This window comes from Phoca vitulina, unplaced genomic scaffold (genome assembly GCF_004348235.1).
Source record: "Phoca vitulina isolate PV1807 unplaced genomic scaffold, GSC_HSeal_1.0 scaffold22, whole genome shotgun sequence".
In the NCBI taxonomy this organism is placed as follows: Eukaryota; Metazoa; Chordata; class Mammalia; order Carnivora; family Phocidae; genus Phoca; species Phoca vitulina.
Genome location: NW_022589725.1, coordinates 16,627,030 through 16,651,430, shown reverse-complemented (window position 1 = coordinate 16,651,430; position 24,401 = coordinate 16,627,030). Strand labels below are relative to the sequence as shown.

Genomic DNA, 24,401 nt, shown 5'->3' with positions numbered 1-24,401 from the left:
CCGGGAAGGTCCTGTACCCCTGTGCTGCTTGTGCCAGCCTCCAGCCATTTTTCTGCGCCATAGGGCCTCTCTGCCCAGCGCCCTGTGCTGGCTGAGCCTATCAATCCATGTACTGGGCCCTTCAGGCCCAAGCCCTGCACATTCTCTGTCCTCCTGCTGCCCCTCCTACAGCGGCCCTGCTCCGCCTCTCCCAGCTGCCTCCACTTCCCACCCCCCACCCCCCAGTTCAGGCCAGGGCTTGGTCTTCTGCTGCATTCTGCCTTCGGGGTCACGTGCCCCCTGTGGGCGCACCGTCTTACAAACCTCTTCTCTTTGATCTCAGCCCTTGGCAGGGCTCTTCGGCCTTCCAGTCAGCCGACCCGGGCCCAATTCCAAAGCGAGAGTTTGTCCCTACCCATCCTGCGACCTCATCTCCCCGGACAGGAGGGCGGGGGAAGAGGCGCTGACTTCAGAACCAGCAGCTCTGTCCACACGAGCCAGCGCCCCAGACTCCCCCCCACCCCAACCCCCCGACCGCAACAGGGCGGGGCCTGGCACGGGGCGGTTTTGGGGCTGGCACGGCGCCCGCGCCCTCAGTTGGAAAGAAAGTCTATGGCGGCGCGCACGGAGCGATTGGTGCTGACGTCGACGGCGGTGACCTTGATCTCGGTGTCGCCAAACTGCATGGCGGCGCGGATCTCGCGGCGGCCGGGGGACGCGCCGTCGGAGGGCTCCAGCTCGAGGCTGAGCGCGCCGCACTTGCGCACGCCCGGGTCGGTGATGAAGCGCGCGTCCTCGGCGGCGCAGCAGTACAGGTTGATGAGCACGCGCCGCTGGCCCGGCCGCGCCGGGCAGTAGCTGCGCCGCACCTCCTCGCCCAGGGCCACCGACTGCTCGGCGGCCACGAAGCGCTCGAAGACGTCGGTGCACCAGCGGCGGCCGTCGCGGACCAGCAGTTTCTCGGGCGGGTGGCGACCGGCCACGAAGCGGTTGAGCACGCCCACGCCGTAGGTGAGCGGCGAGCGGCGCACGCGCACCACGCCCGGCGCCTGCCCGAACAGCACCGCGCCCTTGAGGATGGTGAGGCCCACGTCGTGCGGGACCACCACGCGCAGGCCGCGGGCGCCCAGCGCCGCCTGCACCGCGTGCTGCAGCACGGCCGACTCCGCAAAGCCGCCCACCAGGAAGAGCAGCTTCACGCCCTGCACCTCGGGCCGCGCCAGCACCGCCTCTGCGGGAAGGGGCGGGGGGGGGGGGGGAGAAGGGAACGCGAGGTGAGAGAGCGCACCGGCCTCCGAGACCGCCACCCTGAGGCCACAGGCACCTCCCCTCCGCCATCCTGTACCCAGCTGGCAACTAGAAACTGGTTCCGTCACCCTAAAACGGTAGCCGGGTTCGGAGGAAGAAAAACACCGAGAGTTTTCAGTGAGTGCTTCGGGCAGTCTTCACGGGCTCTGCTTCCCCTGCACTCTACCCCCTTTCCTCTCGCACCACGACGTGGAGGGCGAGATAAGGATATGCATTTTCATGTACTAAGTGCCTCCTGCCGACTGTGTGCACATCTCTAGTATTTCAGCTCCCTGGGATGACAGTTTTGGGGACCCAATACTATCACCCCATTTTATAAATAAGCAAACCGAGGCATCAGGGGTTCTTTTACAGTCAGAAGAGAGACTATACACATCATCCCTCCAAGTTCTTAATACCCACGACACTGTGTCCTCCAGGTGTTTCAGGTGATTCTGGGTCTCATTCCAGTGTATGGATGGGTGGAGGCTTCCAGGCACTAATGGGGAGGAATCATTCCTGCATCTGAGTGTGAATGTGGGGGTCAGTGGAGGACTCAAGCTCAGGCACTCACCTATGTGCTGGATGATCCCACTGACCGTGGGCTGAAAGAGCTCGTTCATGGCCTCGCAAGACATCCTGAGCATCCCCTGCGAGGACCACTTCACGAAGTTCACGCTGTTGGTGAAGGGGGCACAGGCTTATCGGTGGGGTCTGGGGTTCTACCCCTGCTCCAGGCCAGTGGGCCTGGGCACTGACTGCATATTGTGTGTTCTCCCAGCCCCACTCCCTCAGGGGCTTTAGGCGCCTGCCTGCTCAAGTTCCAGGCATGAAGCCCCAGGAGAGGAGCCTCCCTTTGTCTCTGGGCAGAAGAACCAAGGCACACTGGCTGGCACGGGGTGTGTGTGTGTGGCGGGGGGGGGGGGGGAGGCTGCCGCGGTGCGGGGAGGAGAAAGATGTCGGCCCTTCCCCCAGTTCCTGCCGCGGATTCTAGCTGGGATGCTCATGCCCCTCTCCTGCTGTTGGCTGGCAAGAAATGTGCACGGGTCAGGTGGGGCAGACTCTGGGGCCCACATGCTCCCTTGCAGGGGCTTTCCCCATCCGCAAACCCTGCTTGAGCCCATGGTCCCCGGACCCACCTGCTCCGGCGCAGGGCTGTCTCCACGTTGTGGCCTCGCTGTTTGCGGTAGAAGTCGATGAAGGAGAAAGGCAGCGAGATGTTGAGCGCCCCTGCGCGGTGCGGGCCCGCCGTGCGTTTGCGGGCCTCGAAGGCGATGGTCAGATCCACCCAGGCTGCCGGCCGTTGCCTTTTGAAGGTGGTGATGAAGTCCTCGCCGAAGATGCGGCACAGCAGCTGCTCAAAGGCCAGGTCCACGCCCACCGCGCCGTAGGGGCCGCCTGGGGTCGGGCAGGGGATAGAGAGGGAGTCAGTGCAGAATCTGCCGCCAGGGGGCGTTGGCGGTACCAAGGGTGCTGCCTGGCGGGCTACTCACCAGATGCCTTGTACAGTTCCTTGAGGGTGCCATGCGGCTGCTCCAGCTGGTGCACGGTCAGGTCCACAGTGCCTCCTCCGCAGTCTGCCACCACGTAGCGGTCTCCTGCGGCGGCGAGCGTGAGCACGCACTCCTGGCCCGCTTTGCACCCTCAGCTCTGCTTCCCTTCCAGATTCACCCAGCCCCCAGCCCTGCCCCAGACCCGAGCCTTGCCTGCGGGGAGGATGGGGGTGGGAGTAGCTGTAAGGGGCTTCCAAGTGCTTAAACCTTAGGCTACCGGGTAGGGACGCAAGGTTTTGGGGGAAGGTGTTTCCAGGACTCTGCAACTTCATCCGTGGAGAATCCCCAGGAGAAGTGGGAGTCAGGGGCGCGGCTGAGTGGTGTGGGGGTGCAGGTGACCGTGACTGCCAGGTTAGGTGCAGCTGATGGAGGAGTAAGGGCGGGGTTTCTAGGGGCTAGAGCCCACTTCGCGAATGTTCCCTTGCCCCCTATCAGTGTATGTTCCCCGCAGGACCCGAGAAACGCCCCTCTGTCCCTCCTTCCCCACCTGCTTGCATCTCTGCCCACAGCTCTCCGACGCCAGACTCCACCAGGAACGTGCGGCTGTGGCGGGACCGGCGCAGCTGCTCGCGGGCTGGGGGTCGAGGGACAGCAGGACAGTGGGGTTAGAAGGAGGTGCCTCTGCTGGCACGCTCGGCACCTCCCTCACCAGCACCCTCCATGAGCATCTGGACCAGCCAGTTCTCCTGAAACTCCTGCTCTACGCTAACTAGGAGAAGGCAGTGCTGAACCTCAAAGGGTCTGGAAAAACCCGATGGGGTACGCTCCGGTGTTGGGACCAACAGCTGAGGGGAAGTATTTCTGGCTGCAGGACATTCCCTTAATGCAGGCCGGCTCATGGCAGGGCAAAATTGGGGTTAGGACAGTTTGGCCGGGGGAGGAGTTCCTGGGGGATCCAGGGGAGCCCAGGACTTGGGACCTCTTCTAGTCATGGGAGACAGCATCTGGGAGAGTGACTAAGACTGACCACAGCTGTCTCAGTGCCCAGTCCTGGTACTGGGGCTTGAGCTTGGTAGCGGGAACTCGGGGCTATTGTGGGGGGAACAGGGATGACAGCTATGTACCAGGGTGGGAGAGGTGGCTGCTTCAGGGGCTGCTGAAGAGAAAACTCTTGAAGACCACCTTGGCTCAGAGTGGGGGCTGACTTCCTCCTTTGTCAGCACCTCCCCTCGGGACAGGTTGTTTCCCCTACCTTCAGATTGAGGACTGGGGCTGAGTCCTACCCTCCTCAGACAATGATCTCCTAGGGCAAGGTGAGATCTCTGTCCTCAGATTGGGCTCCCCCAGCTCAGGGCCGTGCCTCCTCCCTCAGACTGAAGTCCACCAGAGATGTTTCTGCCCTCTCAGATTGGGCTGGAGTGGAGCAGGGGGTTGTCTCCTCTTGATGTCGGACATGGCCGAGCCTCTGGCCTCAGTGACCCTCTGACCCTCCCAGGGCAAATGTCATACCACTGGGCAGTGCCCCTGGGGGCAGCTCACCCTGCCGGAAGCTGGAATCAATGGAGCGGCGCTCACCCAGGCGTCCACTGCCTGGAGCGCGGCTGCTTAGGTCCAAGAGCTGGTGTAGACGCAGCTTGCGGCAGTAGACAGAGGCAGCCTCTGGCTCCAGGGCGATGAGGAGTTGCTCTGCATCCTCCCTGGACACCAGGCCAGCCTGGGGATAGGTGGTGGGCAGGGCCAGGGAGCTCCATGGGCCAAGTGTCACACCTCAGATGGCACCTCTGGGCAGGCAGCCAGGGCCTGGGGGGCTCCCCACCTCCTCCCCATCACACCCCAACCATGGTAGGCCTCTCAGGCCCCTCCATGCTGCACAAATTTGGAGCTCCCTCAGAGCTAGCCTGTGACCAGCCTGGGGAGGGGCACGGCCACAGCCAAGAATACCATGGGGTTGCCCAGCAGGAAGAGACTAGACAGTGAAAACCTAGAGCACCTGGGATCTGCCCCTCCAAGCTGCCCAGGGTGGCCCAGGCTCTGGCAAGGTCCCCTTCACAGGTGCAGGACTGGCCAGCTGCGCACCGGCTGAGGGTGTTAGCCCAGACTCTAGCACAGTGTGTACGGGGTGTAATGGCCAGATCACCAATTAGAGCAGATGGTGTGTGCGTGCGGAGGTCCCCTTTGGCTCACTGAACCCTCTTCCTTCACCAGGCTGGTGTCAGACAATAGCCACACTCCCCACTCCCAGGAGAACTTTGTTCCCCAAGAATCGGATATAGGCACCAAGAGACAAACAGTGAAATTGCAGACACCAGGCCAGGCCAGTTGTGGGGAGAAAAACACCTGGGATCTGTTACTTCCTGTATCAGGACAGGGGATCCCTCCCCCTGTGGGAAGTACTTTATGGTTTTGTGGGATTCCCTGGATTCTGAGCAGGTGGGGGTTGGGGATGGGTGGGTATGGAGACTTCCCGCCCAGGGCCAGCCCTTCCTGAACTGGCAGCCTGGGACCAGTGTGGGAGGAAGCAGGGTAGATAAACTGGCAGGGGGCACTGGGGGGGGTGTTTATTCTGGCTGGGCACAGCCTTGCTTTCATCCTGGTCTCTGCAGGGGGGATGCCCACTACCTCAAGGTTAGCTCCTTCCGGTGACAAGCGTAGGCACCCACAGACCTGGCACCTGGGGCATGCCTGGCCCACAGGTGTGTGGGGGTTGGGGGCTCTGGTATCTTCCAGGGGGTGCACCGGCAGGCCTTTTGGAGGTCCTTGGGTGTCCCCCAAGGTCCCAGGGGGAGGACCAAGCCATGAGTCTTCTCTGGGAGGCTGTGCTTCCCCTTCCCCCCATCTCACTGGAGGTGGGGGGACTTGAGTTGTGCGCCCCCCCCTTCTCCAGACCTTTAGGCATCTCTTACAGTAGGAAGCCCAGCAAGCATTGGTCCAAATCACCTCCCTTCATAACTTCATCACCCTGTTTCTCCTGCTCAAAGACTGACAGTGGTTGGGGCTCGGTGGTGGTGGAGTCCCTGGAAAATACTGGTGCTGGCTGAAGCGGATGTTCTTGGTGCCCTGCCCAGCTACTGTGTGTTGGCTCCCAGCTGCCCCCTTCTCTGGAGAACTGCCCTCAGCTGAATGGAAACCACCTCACTTGGAGAAGTTTCCCCCACACCCCCGGGAACCAATGACAGGCTGATATGGATCCAGAAAAAGCCAAACGCCTTGCCTCACTGTGGTCAACTGCTGGGTACAGCTCTTCCTCCAGTCCTCTCCACGGGATCAGGCTGAGGCTAGACTCCAGCTGAGACCACGTTCCTGCTCAGCTCTTTCTCCTGCCCATTTCCCTCACTCTTTCTCCTGAGAGCCCTTCTTCAATACGCGGCATGCACAAGAATCCCTATCTTGCGCTCTGCTTCTAGGAAACCTGACTTAAGACACCGGCTAGGCTGGCCTGGGCTGTGCCTCTCATCCCCTCTGCTCTCTGTTCCAGCAGGCTCGCACCCTCTCCTGGTGGCAACAACCCTCCAAAATGCCCAGCAGGGGAAGGCCGCAGGTCTTTACGCAATGACTGGTCCCAAGGGTGGTGGGTAAAGGAGGGTCTTGGGGGCCTCCCTGGAGCCCTCCTGAGTGACGCCCCCTGCTCTGTCTGCCCGTCCTCACCAAGTAGGCAGCCTCACGCATGAACTGCTTGGCAGGTTGTTTCCAGATGGCGGGCACCGTCAACACCCAGCGCACAGTGTCCTTCTCTGGCAGCGATGGGCACTGCTCCCTCAGCTCCTGCAGCAGGAGGGGGTAGCGAGGGGTAGGCTGGCTTGGGTTGGGGGGGGTATCTTCAGCCTTCTATTTATGGGAGCTGGAGTTGCTAATCAAGCCTCAGGAAGGACTTCCCAGCTGAGTGGGAGGAATTCCTAACGCCCCCCCACCCCCAACACCTGTATGTCCCATGCAGGCTCCATCCAATGGGAAGGCAGGGGCTGGAGAAGATGATTTCTGACCCCTGCTGGATAGGCTGAGAGGAGACGATGGACCTGGGGGTCCCTGCCCCGGGCCGCAGCGCACCTGAAGGGCATGCTCCTTGAAGAAGCGCAGGGCATGGGCGAACACCTCCAGGGCAGGCATTTTCTTTCCATTTACAGCCTCTAGCTGGGTCTTCAGGGTGAGATCCTGGCAGGGTCATAGGCAATTCTGCAGAAGGCCATAGCTCTGCCCCCACTTCCTGACGACCCCTCTCTGAAAATCACCCCATTTCGTGCTGCTTCGCCTCTGGAGTGTCCTCGCTAATCCCACATTAGTTCTGTCCCCAGCCCCTCTCGTTAGCCCCGCCTCTCCACTAATCGGGGCCTCACCCCCTAGCCCCGCCCCCTCAGCCTCTCCTCACCTTTTACCTTTGCTCCCCCTCCGTGAGCCCCTCCCTTTCCACTCCTGGCCCCGCCCCCCTGGCTGGAGCGGCCCGGAGCCAGAATGTGCCTTACAGTGGTGCTGTGGATCTTCATCTTGAACTTCTCGAAGTAGAGCCAGTCCCGCGCCTCCTCAGGGTCCAGATCGTGGTAGTAATCGCGGGCGGTGTAGCCAAAACTGTGAAAGGCGCCCTCCGGGGTCAAAAGCAGGCAGGTGGGGGTCTTCTGGTGGGCCACTCCTGGGTCCCCGCCCTCCCATTTCCTGTGGAAGCACAGGGCTGTCAGTGTGGTCGGCGAAACCCTCCCTTCGTGGGGTTGGGTACCGGGCTCTGGGATCAGCTCTGTGATCTTGGGCAGGCCACCTAGCTTTCCTACATGTAATATGGAAATAATAATAGTACCTACCTCTTAGGGGTCTTGTGAAGATCGTGCTTGGCATCCCCTTAAATCTCCATAAATGCTGCTCATGGGATCCTGCCTATCCATGGGGCCACAGGACCCCTCAACATCCTCAGCTCCTGCTTCCTCCCATGAGGTACACCATTGGACTTCACCTCCCTGTACTCTTAAGCAGCAGCAAGCCATCATCCACCTGCCTGGGTCTGGCCTCCTGATGTATCCCTAGAGGACCCTCACAGAGGCTTTCTCCCAGCCAGACGGTTTGCCCTCCTCTCGGCTATCTTCCACCGCCAAGCTCCTTCAAGGCATCGATCATTCCTATCTGACCCACCTTGGCAGCTACACCCAGTTGACTGCACCTCCAGCAGGACCCCAAAACCTGAACGAGATTCCAAACCTCCCCATCTGCAGGTGCCATCTGGAATTCCACCCAGAACTCCCTGTCTAGTTCATTGGCCTGGCAACTTCTTTCTCCCCTTCCTCTGCCTTCTCTGATGCCCTGACCCCTCTAGGCCAAGCTCATCCCTGCAGCCTTTAGGGGAAGGAACTGGGAATCCAGGCAGAAGGAACAGCATGTGCAAAAGTTTAGAGGTGTGGAAGAGCCAGGAGAACGAGCTATAGGCTGGCTCAGTGTGCAGCTGGAAAAAATGCAGGAATGTTAAAGTCAGCTAAGGAAAAGCATCAAATGCCATATCTGAATTCTGTCTTGATGGGTTTTAAGTAGGAGAATGAGGAATCATAACCACATCTGCCATTAGAAAGGTCACTGGTTGACCTTTGTGGTGGCAGCAGGGGTTACCGGCATTCAGTTGCTGGTACGCAGCTTTCTGTTCACGCCCAGGAGCTACACACCCTTGAGGTGACTGGCCAGGGCACGATAGCCCAGATCAAGGCTCACACAGACTTGTTGGAGGGCATCACTCCAAGGAGATCAAGTCCTGCTCCTGGCAGGCACACCCCTAGACGATGAAGCTACCAGGGCCAGTGTGGGGTGGAGGCTCCGACCACTCTGGAAGTAACCATCCACATGCTTGGAGGTAAAGTCCATGGTTCCCTGGGCCATGCTGGGAGAGTAAGAGGGCAGACCCAAAGTGGCCAAACAGGAGAAAAAGAAGACAGGCCAGGCCAAGCAGTGGATGCAGAACTGGTGTTTGTTAATGCTGTGCCCGCCTTTGGCAAGAAGAAGGGCCCCAGTGCCAACTCTTAAGTCTTTAGTAATCCTGGCTTTTGCTAATAAAGCCACTTAGCCCAGTTAAAAAAAAAAAAGAAGAAGGAGGAGAAAGAAAAGAAAAGAAAGAAGAAAGAGAAAGAAAGTTCACTGGTCCCCATGTGGCAACAGCCTGGAGGGGAGGAAAAATGGAGAAGGAAAACCAGAGAGGAGGATATTGCTACCATCCACGTGAGAGAGGGTGGGGCTGAACTTAGGGGTGGTGGCCATGGAGAGAAGTGACTGGGTGTTCCAGAGATATTAGGGAGATAGAAATGGCAGGTCTTGGTGGCTAGTAGGGGTGGGGAGGGTTTGGGAGGAAGCCAAGATACCCTCCAGTTACTTCCTGTGACTGTCCCCTCCACAGGACAGCGTCCTTTCTTGGTCCTCAGCCCCAGCATGGAGTCCAGCATGGTTTCCGTCATGTGTGCTGACGAGCATGCCAGCTGGGATGCCCTGGAGCTCCTAGAGGGCTGTAAGTGCCCAGATCTTTGTGGCCTTATGTGGATGTGGACGGAGCAGGGAAGGGGGAAGGACAGTTCATGCTTATGCAGCTGAAGTCCCTTGTATCTTTGGGGAAGTGACCCTTATGTTTGTCTCTCCATCCACCCTGCCATCTACCCTCCCAGGCCTTGGGAAGCCCCTCGGCTCCCCGATCCCGGTTGGGGTTGGAGCTTTGGGGTCTTCTAGAAGGGTCTTCCACCTACTGGCTGCAGCTTCACTAAGAATCCTGATCCTTCAAAGGATCAGGGTCTTGAGACCTGGAGGGGAGTGTCAAAAAATGTACTGTTCAAATAAAGCTCGACTAATCAGAATGGGTTTTTTGCCCATCTCTTTCCTAACAACTGTGTGACCTGTTAACTCAGCGAACCCTCTGATCCTTCACGTCTTTGTCCTTCACTGAGGTGTTCAGCCTAGGAATCTGCCTGTCTACCGCACACAAATCCCAGCACAGGTTTTCAAGGAAGGCTATTCATTGCAGCACTTTTTGTAATAGTGAACAATTAGAGGGGAAGAAACCTCCCAAAACCATCAATAGAAAAATAGACGAATCATGACACATCTGTACGTAGGACACTATGCAACTATTAAGAGAAATTGTGGCTTTATGTGTTGACGCGAAACATCTACAAAATAATGTTGAAAGTTTAAAAGTAAGGCAAGTTGTAGGATATCCCACTTTTATTTAAAAAACACATATATGCGTGTGTGTTGGGGATGGAGGGAGCTCGGGGCAGACTCCATGTGTCCTCAGTGACAGTCCTTCTGAGACCAGGCCCATCCCAGGGAGTGAGGACCCCCGCCCCCAGCTCCCAGCCCAGCCCCCCTCACCTCATCACGTGGATGGCTTCAGGATCACTGGCAAAGCTGAAGGCGTAGCCACTGGAGGTGGTGCCAAAGTCGATGGCCACCACCACGGAGAAGGGAGCACGCTGGGGGGCCCGGGCCTCGGGCTTCTGTGAGGGCGAGACCCAGAGTTAGGCAGCAGCCAAGGGCTGCATGCCCGAGCCCCTCCTCTCCTCTGGCTGTGGTCCAGACTGGCCCTGCCCCGGTCACCTGCCCGGGCTCCCCTCCCCTCCCCAGGCTCCAGGCTGAGCCCCAGAGCGACCAACTGCTCAGAATCCCAAGGCCTCTCAGGTCACCCTCTGCAGCTTTTGGCTTAAGCTCCTGCTTTCCTCTTTGGGTTCTCTGCCTGCCTTCTGCCTGGCCAGCCTGAGCCCCACCCCCCTCACAGCTCCTCGGGGCAGCTTCGGTAACACATGGACCTGTGTATATTTGACCCCCCAGATCTTTGTGGCCACAGTGAGACAACCAGACTCCGTTGGTTTTATGGCAGAGGAGAAAGGCCTGTGCACAGGCCCACCGTGGTTCCTTCCTTCTCCCAGGCCAGGCCTGGGCTCCCTGAGAACAAGGGGATCCCCAGGCTGGATCACTAGGGTGAGGCCATCCTGGGTGGGGTGACCCAGGGAGTTTGAGGGAGGTTTATATCCTGGATACTTCAAGCTAGTAGTTTCCAAACTAATTTTTAGCAATGTGTCTTGTCTTCCCCAGATATAACTTGTATTCAGGGAGGGCTGTGGTCCACAGGAAGGGGAGCAACTCTGGGAGGGCCACTGCTCTGAGGACCTGAAGTAACTACATGCTCAGAAGTCTCCCTGCCCTAGGCAGGCTCTGGTCCATGGATGGCATCCTGGAGCGGGGCTGTTCGGGTGTTAGTTACGTTAGTCACCTGAGTAGAACTGTTACCCCTACAGTCCAAGGTCACCTGAGGCTAAGTCTTCTGGGGGAGACATTAACTGGAATGTGCAGGGGCAAGAGGCATGGCGCCACCCCCAGGCCAGCCCAGGCCCTGCCAGGGCTCTGCCAGACACCAGGCCAAGTTCTCTGGAGCACGACTCCTCTCCATAGCACCCAGCCACCCACCACCCACCACCAGGATCCCTGCTCCCAGGCTTACTGGAGACTGCGAGGGTGTGAGTGGGGCGATGCCACAGCTTTCCTGGGTTCGTGGGGAGCCAGGCGGGCTGGGCACGGGGGACCGCTCGGGGCTGGAGCCTGCAAAGAGAGGGCAAGTCACTCTGGCACAATCAGGGTAGGGGCTGGTGGCTGGGCACTGGGAGGTTCTCCATCAGTCCTTGCTGCACTGAGGCAAGGGGCACCCTGCTGGGGGAGGAGGACTAGTGGGGGAGGGGAGGAAGGACAAGACGGAGGCAGGGGCAGACTGAGGGCCTGTTATCAATTTGAGGTGACCTCCCCCTGAAGGGTGGCCCATGCCTCACCTGGTGACTCCTTGTCTCCCCAGCATCCCTCAGACGCAGCAGGGGAGGGGAGAGACAGAGAAGCATTATGGGGGATGGGGGAGACTGAGTCCAGAGAGAGAAGGGCAGGAGAGATGGGGTGGGTGGGCTCCTGGGGTGGAGGTGAGGGTGGAGGGTAGAGAAACCAGAAAAGGTGGGGAACTACAGACGGAACTGAGCAGGAGGTAGGGCTGCTCCCCTCCCTGGTAGACTTTGGCCACATGGTTCTAATCAGGACCCAAAGGAGCCACCCTCCCTTCCTCCCTCCCTCCGCTAAGGGCCAAGGACAGGCCCAGCTGGTGGGGATCGAGAAGGGGAATAGCACTTCTCCCAGCCCAGCCCTCAGCTGGGGGGTGTCCACAACACTAGGAAGTTGGATTCTGAGCCGCCCTTCCCCATGACACACAGAAGCCTGGAGCCAGCATTTGGGGGCAGGAGGCCCCACTGAAACCCTCTCACAGGCCCAGGACTGAGCTGGACCTTTGCTGGGAGGAAGCAGAGCAGCTCCAGAAGGCAGCCCAAAGCCTGGCTTGGAGGATCACGCAGCTTAAGGGCCTGCCTGGCTGGTCATCCCTAGGTGTGGGCTGGTGGCTCATCACCACCACACTGGGCTCTGCTAAGGCCCCTGCCGGGGGTACTGGGGCTGCCCTGAGATTCAGGTGTGGGGACAGGGAGGTGGCCCAGGAGGCTGACGGGGTCTGGTGTGAAGACCTGCGGACACGTCGAACTGGTCTGGCTGGCTTTAGGCTGAGCCAGGGCCCGGGGCCTGTGTTCCTTCAGCAGCTGTCCTGCCCTGAGCCCTGACAGGTCCCAGTTTCCCTGGCCTTGGAGTACGCGGGAACATATGTGAGGCATGAGGGGGACTCAAGGAAGTGCCTGGACCAGGCCAGAGTCTGTCTGGAGGTGTTGGAGGGGCAGGGTAGGGGGGTGGCTCTCCCAGGGCTCCTTCTTTCTAGGCAGCCGGCACGGGCTTGGGCCCTGCCACCAGCTCCAGCCCGAGGGGCCGAGTTGCTGTGGCTGGAGCCTGGGAAGGGAGGCAGGAAGGAAGGCCCAGCCCACCGGGTCTTTGTTAATGGACTTCCTGAGGAGTGTCCCTCCTGCCTCCCGGCCTGCCACCCCTGCAGAGAACACGGAGCCAGCTCCCAGACCCGGCCACAGGCAGATGCGGGTGTATACATGCAGGGTTCTGTGCGTGCAGAGCCAGCTGCCAATACACACTCCCACACAAGGCCCTGCACACACAGACCTGCCCACAGGCAGGCAGACACACACGCGCACACACACGCACACGCACGCTCATACCAGGTCCCATGTACACAGACCTGCTCAAGACATGCTCACGCACACAGTCCTGGGCACACAGACCCACTGGGCACACACACACTCACAGACACACACTCACAGACACAGTCCTGTGTGCACCAACCCCCATGCACAGACACACTCGCTCAGCACCCTCTTCTGGGAGACGCACCCGTGTGCAGACTGGGGGTGGGTCGCGGTGCCAGGGCGAGTGGGGTGGTGGGTCAGGGCCAAGGCTGTAGGGGGTGGGGGGGCGGGCAGGGGAGAGTCTTACCGAGGTACAGCCCCTGCAGGCCCATGTCCGGGACAGCCAGCATCTTTGCAGGCCCTGTGACTGTGAGCAGGAACAGACAAAACAGAACGGCATTTATTTGTTCCTTTGTTTCCTCTCTGAATGCTTATTTATTTTATTTGTTTACTTTTGGCTGGAGCCCTTTGAAGCGAATCCAGGCATCATGTTGTTTCACCTATAAATTCTTCAGTACATTCCGCTAACAGATAAAGACTTTAAAAACATCGTCACAACACCGACCTGATGTGTAACAATATTAACAGTAATTCCTCAGGCTCATCTAACGTTCAGTCCCACAGTCCCCGCTTGTCTCAAAAACTTAACAGAGGCTTTGTTGCGACCAGGATGCTCCTAAATGTTTTCAAGCGCCCAGTCCGTGCCAGGTGCTAGCGGACATCAGCGACCCAGAGAGACACTGTTCCTGCCCCTGGAGGCCCACAGCCTGGTGGGAAAACTGATCATAGTCAGATAATCACCCAAGTGAATTTGAGATTACAAACGATGCTGTCAAGGTCACAGCTGGATACCAACCAGGCAGAAAGGCTTGGTACGGCTGGAGAGAGAGGCTGGGCCGATCCTGTAGGCAGGCCCCTGGGGACCTTATTTTATTTATTTATTTATTTATTTATTTATTTATTTTATTTAATTTTTGAAGATTTTACTTATTTGAGAGAGAGTGAGAGCACGAGTAGAGGGGAGAGGCAGGGGGCAGGGAGAAGCAGACTCCCCCCGCTGAGCAGGGAGCCCGATTTGCTGAGCTCGATCCCAGGACCCTGAGATCATGACCTGAGCCAAAGGCAGACAACTGAGCCATCCAGGAGCCCCTTGGGGTCCCTATTTCAGATCCGGTTTTATATGAAGGGCAACAGCAGATCTGGAAAGGTCTGAAGTACCAGAGCAGAGGTGGGGGCATGACTAACCCTGCATTTTAAAAAAAAACCCTGGCTGTATGGAGGGTGCAGATTACAACAGGCGGCAGGGAAGCAGAAGCCCTACCAGGGCTCCAGGCGACAGAGGATGGTGGTGGCTGTGTGTCTTGAGACAGAAGTGGAGTTCTGAAGTTAGAGGTTAAAACCAACCGGGCTGACAGAAGATGGCCGGATTGGATATGGGGGCTTAGGAAGAAAAAGATGTCAAGGGTGACATTGTCCAATTTGAGCTATGAGGTGGACAGTGAGGTGGACACTGGCGAAGGTGGGGCTGGCAGGGGCAAGGGGCAGAGTTCTGGGTGCAGTTTTGCAACTGCCAAGAGAACAGACCGAGGAGCCAGATGATGTATGATGCAGAGGTCAGAGAGAAAGCGGAGGTGGAGAGGCGCATTTGGGAGTCACGGTCACGGGAGGCCTGGCGGGGAGTCGTGGGGGAAAAGAAGGGAGCACCAGCACAGAAAGCTGGCTGGAGGAAGGCGGGCTGCCCGAGGAGACTGGAAGCCTGCTATGGTTCCGGGAAGATCTCAGATCTAAGAGATGCCCCTGAAGCTAGATGCCTTTAGAGGTTATTCGATGAGCCTCGAAACACCTGTTTTAATGGCCCAGGGCCAGCATTTCGGCAGATTGATGGAGATGGGGTAGAAGTCAAGGGAGCCTAGGCGAGAAGGGAGCACAGGGGAGGAGATCGCAGTGGGCACTTCCAAGAAGCTTGGCTGACCTCAGGGGCTGGTGTGAAGGTAGTAGCTGGAGGAACAGCAAGCCTGAGGAGGGGAGGATGGGTTTGCATTTTCTTCTCTACGATGGGAGGAACCTGAGTTTGTGTCTGTGAAGTTCTAGGGGCCAGGCTAGAGGCAGCAGCACTGCAGCCCCCGAGAGCTGTCAGAAATGCAGAACCTCAGGCCCGGACCAAGAACCACTGCGTCAGAACTTGCATGTTAACAAGATCCTAGGTGGTTCTGGGCACAGTCGAGTTTGAGAGGTGCCACTCGACGTGTCCCTGGGCCAGTCATCACCCACGCTATTGGCCTCAGCTGCGGGCCTGGCAGCGCCCCCCAAACAAAGGTGAGGCTGCTCAGAGCCCACTCCGTCTCTGTAGCCAGTGGCCCGAACAGGAGGTTTTGCTAACAGAACACAGGCAGACACAGGTCTGGGCACCGTCACATGCAATCACACGCATGCACACACCCTTGCTCACACATAGTTGACACAGCCCAGCCCAGGGAGACGGACACTCAGACATGTCCAGAATACTCCCCCATGGCCAGCACCATAGAGATTTCCAGACACATGCAATCCTGCTATCAGCAGAGGCGCTCTGCTGGATGCCCAGGAATGAGAATCACGGGAAAGTTAGGGGCTGCTTGTGGGCACTCAGAGCAGCAGGGTGGTGCTAAGAAAAGGGAAAGCAAATATCGGGCGTGGGTATGAGCCTTGAGAGCCAGGACAGGGGCTCAGCTCGGGTGTTCGGGAGGTGGTTCTCCCCAGCCCCAAGAGCTGAGTCTGCATCTCTTCCCAACTCTGCATTCATTGACAGGACATGGGCAACTTGAAATCAGCCATAATGGAAGCATTTACACCACAGAAATTGGCAAACACTATAAATTGGGTTTTTCTCCCTCTGACAGAGTTGATGGTAAAACATTTACCAGCACACAGCTGGATCAAGTCCACAAGGGAGAAGCTGACAGCGCTGTGTGTACATTGTTTCGATTCTTCAGCCAACACTGAGCATTTCTTCGTGGCAGGCTCTGTGCTAAGTGGTTGAACGAATGAATGGATTTTCTGGACCAACGCTATTGTATTTGGAGGAGAATCAATCTAGAAACACCAGGAAAAAAAAGACTCCGGAGTCATCACTCTAAGCTGGATTCCATGTCCAAACTGTGCGCCTACAATCCTCCCAGCTATCTGGAGCTGCTCCAGTTATCTCCCATCTCTGAGTATGTGGGCACAGAGTGCTCCTACTCGGGGGTCTCAGGGCGGGCAAGGGCCTATTATGGCATCTGGCCAGAGTGCATCATGTCACCTTTCTCTGCTTCAGTGTCTCTCCTGTAAAATGGGTCACACAGGGGGCTTGTTAAGACTGACAAGTTCAGGGGCACCTGGGTGGCTGGGTCGGTTAAGTGTCTGCCTTCAGCACAGGTCATGATCCCAGTGTCCTGGGATCGAGCCCTGCATTGGGCTCCCTGCTCAGCAAGAGCCTGCTTCTCTCTCTCCCTTTGCTGCTCCCCCTGCTTGTGTGCACGCACTCTCTTTCTCTCTCTCTGTCAAATAAATAAATAAAATCTTAAAAAAAAAAAAAAACTGACAAGTGCAGGTAAAGAAGGTGGTTGATAAAGGCAGGACTTGGACAGATGTGAGCAGTTGTTCTTTTCCTTCATGGTGTGGATTCTGAATTTTCTCTTGTTGTAAGTTTTTGGTCTTTTTCTTTTAAGATATTATTTATTTATTTGAGAGAGAGCATGAGCCAGGCTTGGGGGGGGGGGGGGGAGGAGGAGCAGGATTAGCCAGCTCACCAAGCCAGGAACCTGACACAGGGCTCAATCCCAGGACCCTGGGAATCATGACTCGAGCCGAAGGCAGACACTTAACCAACTGAGCCACCCAGGCGCCCCAGAAGTTTTTGGTCTTATTGAAACTTTTATTCTAATCATTCTGAGTTCTTTAGGGAGGAAGGGAGGGAGGACTTGAATCAATCTGTGTTAAAGAAGGAGGATCCTGATGATTCCTTGAGAGGTGGAGGTAGAAGGGGGTGGCAGCCTTATAAGTCTTTGGGACATCCCCCACCCTGCATTCACACCCAGAAACATTTAAGGAGAATGCTAATTATCAGGCTCAGGACAACACTGGTTCCCGAAAGCTATGACTGGGCAGTATCCACAGCTGGAAATGGGGCAGAGTAGACCCCCACCCCAGCGGCTCACTGATTTCAGACTGGTGATGCTTACGGGTTTGAGCATAACTGGGTGGGGCAGTTTGATTTACACAGAAAGTAACTTCATTTCCTGGCAACAAGCACAGGCTAAACTCTGGCCCTAGCCTGACCCCTACCCTACTCACAGACAGACCCTTAACCCTCCCACGGACTGACTCCCAGCCCTTGGCTTCGTATTGATCTCCCATCTTCAGCTTCACATTGACCCCTGGCCCCGACTTCTACCCAATAGGTATGACCTATCAGTCACCAGGGGCCAGGACAGGGTGTGGCTGAGTCCAAGGACTCCAAACCGGAGACTCCCATTCCAGAGTGCTTCCCAGACTCACAAAAGCCAAGGACTTCTGGCCTGATGGAGAACATTTTCCAAGAATCTCTTCCTGGGGAGGGGAAGTGAAGGCTGGGTACTTATGCCCCCAAAGAGCACCGAGGTAACGTGGTGTTGCTGGATTTCAGGGCTCCAAACATACCTGTCCTCTGCCCATGAGGACAAAGAGCCCACCCAGGTCTTTACAGTACCCCTCCCTCCCTTGCACGCTTCCTCTCACTGGACCCTGCCTCTCCCATCCACTGTTCTCTGCTCAATATCCTGCCAGCTTGTCAACGGAATAGGACCTGTCAGCAGGCCGAGAGGCCACAGGCATTTCTCCCAAGCCACAGATTGGACCAACCAGGGCCAAGGACAGATGAGAAATGGCACCCGAAGGGCTGCCCCAGTCTGTCTCTGGAGAGGAACCCTCAAGGAGAGGGACCAGAAGGAGGCTGTGGGGTAGGGGGGTGGCCTCTCCTGCGCTGGGGCAGGGGGAGGCATAAATGGCCTCCCATGGCCCTTCCCTGTTCTCAACTTTTCTTTCCATACATCCTGCCCCACCCCCGCTGGGTCCTCATCATTGCAGCAAAGCCAGTTCACAAACAACCTCTGTCCCACTGAGCCCAGGGCCCGAGGCCCCTCCCATCCTCTGCCCACCAGACCCCCATCACCTCCCTCACCTTCTGGGGCGCTTGCTCTCACGGGGAAGCCATATTTTAGAACTCCCTCCCTCCCAGTCTCTCTGCCCCACACGAGGTGGCTCCACGGCCCGGCAGGGAGCCCAGACCCCACACCACCTGGGCCCCTGAGCCGGCCTCAAGAAAGAAACCAGAGGTCCCTGTCCGGAGGCCTGCCCACACTCACACACTGTAGCATCCTGGCCACTCTGCCATTCTGGAGCTTCCCAAACCACAGGCCCTGGGAACCCCCTCCCCCCACCAGGTGACCCCCCCCCCCCACACACACTCAACCTCCAGGTCTCCACGTCTGGCGTAGGCATTGTGTCCTCCACAAACTGGCTTACTGGAGCAGACCCCCGCCCCACTCCAGCCCCCGAGCCCCACCCCTACCGCGGCACAGGGCTCTCCTCAGCTCCCCCACTCTCCGCAGAGCCGGTGTGGGGTCCCGAAGCCCTGAGGGGAGCCCACGGTCGCCGCTCCAACTGCTTTTCTGAACCCGCAGCCCCACTGGAGAGAACAGCTTGCAGGATCGGTCCCCAGCCCGGCCGCCCAGGGTTAGGAAGTCTTTCGGGCGGCGGGGTGGGGGGTGTCGGCCGACAGCTCGGGACCGGCAGGACGGCACACTTCCCCGCCTTTCTCTTCTTTGGGACCCCCCTGGCACCCAGAACTCACCTCCGCCCTCCCGACAGCTCGACCTCCGTCCACCCGCCTCGATGCCGGGCCCGCAGCCCGTGGCCGTGCCCCGCCGCTCGTGGCCGTGCCCCGCCGCGGCGGCCGCAGCCCTCGACGTGCGCCCAGCCCGCGCCTCCGGCTCGCCCCGCGCCGCCCACCCCGCCCGCCGCCCCTTGCCCCTCCCCCTCCCCCAGGCCGGATGGCCGCGCGCTCCCGGCCCAGATGTGCGAGGCCGGGGCGGGGCCTGCCTGCGCGGGCCTCTCCGAGGGGCCCACCCCGGCCCCGCGTCCCGGCCCTTCCCTGCGCCCCTCCAGCGCCCCTCCAGTGCCCCGCCGCTGCGCCTCCACCCCTCCGCCCCGCCCGCAGCCCCGGGGGTGGGAGGGAAGGGTGAGGAGGAGAGGTGGAGGGAGAGAAGGGTGAGGAGGAGAGGTGGAGGGAGAGAAGGGTGAGGAGGGGCGGTGGAGGGAGGGAAGCGGAATTCCAGACCCCTCGTCGGCCTCCTGCGGCCAGCGGCCGAGGGGCTCTCCCTCCCCGCCCCAAAGGGCCCACCTCGGGGCTCAGCTCAGGTCAGCCCAACTCCAGAGCCTAGCCGCTGCGGAGGGATGGCCCTGGCTCGGACACCTCCTGTCCCCTGGCCCAGACTCCTTAGGGTCCCCAGTCCGTCCCACTCTCCACCCCCCATCCAGCCCTAGCCAGGTCTCCAAGGGTCAGACAGAAAAGGCCTAATTGAAGGTGAGGTCAGCCCCTTGGGCCCCAGGCTGGGGCCTAGCTCTGTCCTTGATGAAGCTTGGGGCGTTGAGGAAGGGTTCTCGCAGGCTGGGGCCCCATTCCTGGCAGGGGGCTCACTGGGAACTCACCCAGCCTCCTCAAAGAGCACCCAGCCCCTTTCCTTGGAGAGTTCACAGCCTTCCTATCCTAACCAGGTGCTCTGGGGGATGCTAGGACATGGCTCCAAACAGGGGTTTGCCAGATGGAGACCCCTTTCTGCTAGGCCCCTCTAAGGCAGCTAACCTACCTTGCCCTGCACCACCTACCTGGTTCTGGAGGGCCTGGGCCAGGCCCCTTTGCCTCTGCCCAGTGTGCCCCCGAGGGTACTCAGCCTGGGCACAGGTAGGAGGGGGGCCAAGGGCTGCTTTTCAGCCACGTCTCTCTGCAGTACGGGGTCTGGCCTCCGGTCTGGTCTGTCAACCCCCCCCCCCCAGACAAGGGCCCCACAGTTCTTTGGGCATCACAATTGTCCCGCTACCCCAAACCTTTGCCGGAGCCGTTTTTCCCTCCCTAGAAACTGTACCTCCTCCCCACTGCCCATCTGAAAGCTCATCAGCTGAAGTGTCACCTCTGCTAGGCTTGTTGCCCTTGTTATCCGGGTCACTGCCCTGGAGCGCCCCTGCAGCAAGGCAGGGTGGGGGGGTGGGGGGTGCTGCACCAGTGTGCGATGTCAGTGGCTGGCTAGTAAGCCAGCAAGGTATCCAGTCGGCAGCCTCCACCGGCTGCTCCTGCAGGTGCGTCTCCCGGGACCGTGTCCATGGGTTAGTGCGTCTCCCGGGACTGTGTTCACGGGTTAGTGTGTCTCCCGGGACTGTGTTCGTGTGTTAGTGTGTCTCCCGGGACTGTGTTCACGGGTTAGTGTGTCTCCCGGGACCGCGTTCACGGGTTAGTGTGTCCCCCGGGACCGCGTCCACGGGTTAGTGCGTCCCCCGGGACCGCGTTCGTGTGTTAGTGTGTCTCCCGGGACCGCGTCCACGGGTTAGTGTGTCCCCCGGGACCGCGTCCACGGGTTAGTGTGTCCCCCGGGACCGCGTCCACGGGTTAGTGCGTCCCCCGGGACCGCGTTCGTGTGTTAGTGTGTCTCCCGGGACTGCGTCCACGGGTTAGTGCGTCTCCCGGGACCGCGTTCGTGTGTTAGTGCTTCCCCCGGGACCACGTTCGTGTGTTAGTGCGTCCCCCGGGACCGCGTCCACGGGTTAGTGTGTCTCCCGGGACTGTGTTCATGAGTTAGTGTGTCCCCCGGGACGTCTGTTTGTGTCTTTGTGTCTATGTACATTATATATGTGTGTCTTCGTGCGTGTGTTTGCATGTGTCTGGGTGTGTGACAGGTGTGTGATGGGGGCTGTCAGCCCTTCCTGTCATGCCAGAGGCTGAGCAAAGGCGGGGAGGGCGGAAGTGGCCGCAGGGGAGTGTATGGAGACCGGGCAAAGGGTCTGGCCCCTCCAACGCAGTCTGCCTCTTGTTTTCTTCTGCCCTTCCTTCCATCCCCACCCCGAGCTCTACCTATTGGCTCATCTCTGAGGGCCATGGCAGCAGGCTCTGAGCAGGAGTGAAGAAGACTCATGGTAAGCGGTCCCCAGGCCTCAGCATCCTCCCACTTGGCAGGCTTCCCCCCCCCCGCCCCCCCATTTCGGGCCCTCTCAGTCTGACTTGGGAGTTACAGACCCCACCCTTGGGCAGCTTCCAGTCTAACAGAAGGGAAGGACAGCAAATAACCCCAGTAAATCCTCAAAGTCAAGAATGTTCCATTCAGTTGCCAGCAAGTTGGGGCCCAGGAGGTCATGCACAAGGATCCTGCAGAGCCCCCACCTTTACCATCCTCTCTCTCTGTGCCCTTGCGACACCCTCCTCTCCCCTCCCAGTGCCATTGTGGGCCCGCCCACTGACCTCATCGGCTTTCTGCTTCTCCCGGGGTGGGGAAGCTGGAGGAAGGATCAGCCTCTGAGAGTATCCTCCCAGGAGCAGCCTCTCTCCAGGCCAGGCTTCCCCACCCTGGCCTCGGCTCCTCCATTCTCTCAAGGACGCCCTGCCCTTCCAACCCATTTCTATTGTGCAAGTGAAGGTGACTTTCCAAAGCGCAAGTCTGGCCCCATCCCTTCCCGACTTATATTCTCCGTGGCTCCCCACTACCTGCAGGAGAAGATCCAAGTGATCCAAGGTGTGGACTGCCCTTGGTTGACCTCTCAAACTCCCCTTCCCAGACCTAACCTCCAGCCTCATCTCTAGCCCTTTGAACACAAGCTCCAGAACTTTGTTCCCCCTGGGCCAGGCCCCCAGCCCTGACCTGCTCAGCAAAATCCTTCTTTCCCTTGAGCCCTTGGGGAAAAAACTGGCCCCTTGGACCTTGTTGTGGGTGCTGTGTCAGTTTGGAGAGCGCCCGGCCCCGGTGATCACTAGGGGTCTCTCAGGAAAACGCAGGGTTGGGAAGGCAGAAATAGGGCTCTCCTTTCCCAGTGCCCACCGCCTGGCCTGACACGGCAGACCAGCAGGCAGTTTTAGGACAGGGCGTCTCAATCTGCCCCCCCTCCTGCCCCCACGCACAAATACACACGAACAGGGAGGGCAGGTGCCAGTAGACTTATTCACCAGTAGACTTTGTTGACTGAGCCCCACAGTGTGCTGGTGCCTAGCTGGGTAGTTTACCCTGCCACCAAACCCTTGTGGGGAAGGGCCCTCCATCCTCATTTGTACAAAAGAGAAAGCTGAGATTTCAGGAGAACTGGGCACTGCCCCATTCGGACCCAGCAGTGGCCTCAGGCCTATGTCCTTGACCTTATGTTGCAGGAGGCTGGCAGGGGAGAACGGTACCTAGGCACCCAGAGGAGGCTCCCCAATGGTTGGGGACCTCCCCAGCCCTGCCTGACCCTTCCTGGGGACAGGAGGTGGAGGGCTCCTGGGACAGAGGCCTCTAGAGTGTTCCTCTACCAGATTCCTGAGGTGCGAGCTTCCTTCCAGGAATTACTCCGCCTGCTCCCACCCAGCTGGACTTCCTGTCTGTGGCCCACAGCCACATCATTTTCCTCATCAGAGATGGGAGTGTGGGAGGCCCGGCCTGTGGCCAGCCTAGGTAGTGCCCTGCCTCCCCTCTCATATGGGCAGCTGGAGCCTCTTTTTTCATAAAAAGAAAGCCCCGGGATCACACCTTCTTGCCGAGCCTCTCCAGCACCTTGCCCCCAAATGACACCCAAAGGATCAGAATCGGCCCCTTTCCCGGAACTCTGCACCAACACTGTCCCACTTGCATCCCCTTCTCCAGTGTGATGTTATTGGGGTTCCCAGCAGGAACATCGGGAAGACTTCTTGGAGGAGGTCACCCCTGATCTGAGCCCTGAAGGACTGCTGAGAGAATTATCCTTGTGGAGGAGTGGGAAGGACATTCCAGGAGGAGGAAACAGTGCAGATAAAGGCAAGGAGGGCAGGGTTCTGTGAGGGTACACAAAAGGACCAAGACTCTAAGGGAACAGGACGTGTTGGGGGAAGATAATACCATGTCAGCCATCTTAAGGTGGAGGAGACTGGAGCTGCCCCCTCCCCTGATATCTATTTTCTTGTTCTTAACAATACAATCTTCTCTTTTTAGCCATGCACGTGGCCACCCAGCATAAAGAAGAGATTTCCCAGCCTTCCTTGCTGCTAGGTGTAGCCACATGACTAAGTTCTGGCTCATGAGACAGAAGCAGAAGTGCTATAGGGTGTCTTCCAGGCTTTAAACACTGGTGGGTGCCTGTTTTTCCTTGTTCCTCATTCTGCTTTTCGCCATCCCACTGTCTGGAATGTTGATGAGATGACTGGAGTGCAAACCACTATTTCGGAACATAAGGTTGGGGAACACGCCCCAGGGGTAGCAGAATAGTGACCTTCAGAGAGATGGGCACTTGAGCAGTATTCCCATGCCAGCCTCAGGCTGTGTCCATCCAGACGTTTAATGCAGAAGAAAGAAACCCTTTTGTGGAGGACACTGTATTTTCAGGCTCTGTTACTCATAGCAGGATGTAATCCTATCTGATTCGCCCCCAAAGAGAAATGTTGACTAGGCAGTTGGTATATGGCTGGAGCTCAGAGCAGAGTTCTGGGTTGCGGGTAGAAATTTGGCAGTCACCCTCATGGAGATGGTAATTGAAGCCACGATAGTGGATGAGATCACCCAGGCAGGGTGTGCAGTGTGAAAGAGAAGGGTAGAGGGCTTCCCAGAAGGCGGCCCACCCCACCCTTTTGCCCACAAAAGACGATTCTGGCTTTGCCACTCAGTTCATCCACCCCCGCTCCCAACATCATATGAGGAAGGTTCTGCCTCCCTGAAACACTTTTTGGTTTTTATGATGCAGAATCAGGATGGAGGGAGGCTAGGGGCAAGACAAGAAGTGTATGGATGGGGAGGGGGGGTGATTGTCTTGAGTTTTTCAAGTTTTTGCCAGTGTGTAGGGAAGTGCGTGGAAGAAGAAAGGAAGGGGTTTTATAATGTGTTGCTATCATCTAAGTATCCCTTTCATGGTATTCAAGAAAACACACAGAGCTTGAAATTTGTTGAAATGACTTTTTGGTTGTGAAACTGGACCCCTTCTGTCATAACATCACCCGGAGACTGGCCCATTTGGATAATGCCTTTAGAAGGGTTACATGAGTATCAAAACCCACTAGAGCAGTGTAGGTAAAGGAGAAGCGTGTGCCAAGGACACAGGGTTTGTATGTTATAGAATCCAGGAGCAGAGAAGGGTGCATCTGGGCCTCATGTGGGCCTGGAACAAGGAACTGGAAATATGTCAGTAGCCAGGGAGCTGTCACCTGGCCACGTTCCTCCCTCTGTTGCTACAAGGACTCTCCTCTCTGCTGCTCTCTGCATATCTGCTAGATTCTTCTCTTGTTGCAGATTGCCTTTTAAAAAATAATTAATAGATTTTAGTTACTTTTTTAAAAAAGATTTCATTTATTTATTTGATAGAGACACGGCAAAAGAGGGAACACAAGCAG

The 24,401-nt window shown here is 58.2% G+C and overlaps 1 protein-coding gene and 1 pseudogene across 3 annotated transcripts; one reads left to right on the top strand and one right to left on the bottom strand.

Moving 5' to 3' along the window:
• Positions 1–154: 154 nt before the first annotated feature.
• HSPA12B (heat shock protein family A (Hsp70) member 12B) lies at positions 155–18,744 on the bottom strand. Of its 2 annotated transcripts, XM_032419678.1 has the most exons (13): positions 18,666–18,744; positions 13,122–13,181; positions 11,206–11,303; positions 10,080–10,204; positions 7,217–7,403; positions 6,804–6,908; positions 6,405–6,521; positions 4,299–4,473; positions 3,307–3,393; positions 2,760–2,864; positions 2,406–2,664; positions 1,841–1,944; positions 155–1,210 (listed from the first exon to the last, which is right to left on the bottom strand). In XM_032419678.1, the coding sequence occupies exons 2-13, from the start codon at positions 13,162–13,164 to the stop codon at positions 573–575; spliced, it is 2,043 nt and encodes a 680-aa protein (XP_032275569.1). In that variant the 5' UTR covers positions 13,165–13,181; positions 18,666–18,744; the 3' UTR covers positions 155–572. The 2 variants fall into 2 exon arrangements, with proteins under 2 accessions (XP_032275569.1, XP_032275570.1); XM_032419679.1 differs by lacking the exon at positions 6,804–6,908 and having other exon boundaries at positions 573–1,210.
• On the top strand, positions 7,626–10,012 carry LOC116641899 (annotated as a pseudogene). The gene is made up of 3 exons (XR_004301271.1): positions 7,626–7,676; positions 8,053–8,131; positions 8,299–10,012. The product of XR_004301271.1 is annotated as an uncharacterized LOC116641899 (transcript).
• Positions 18,745–24,401: the final 5,657 nt, after the last annotated feature.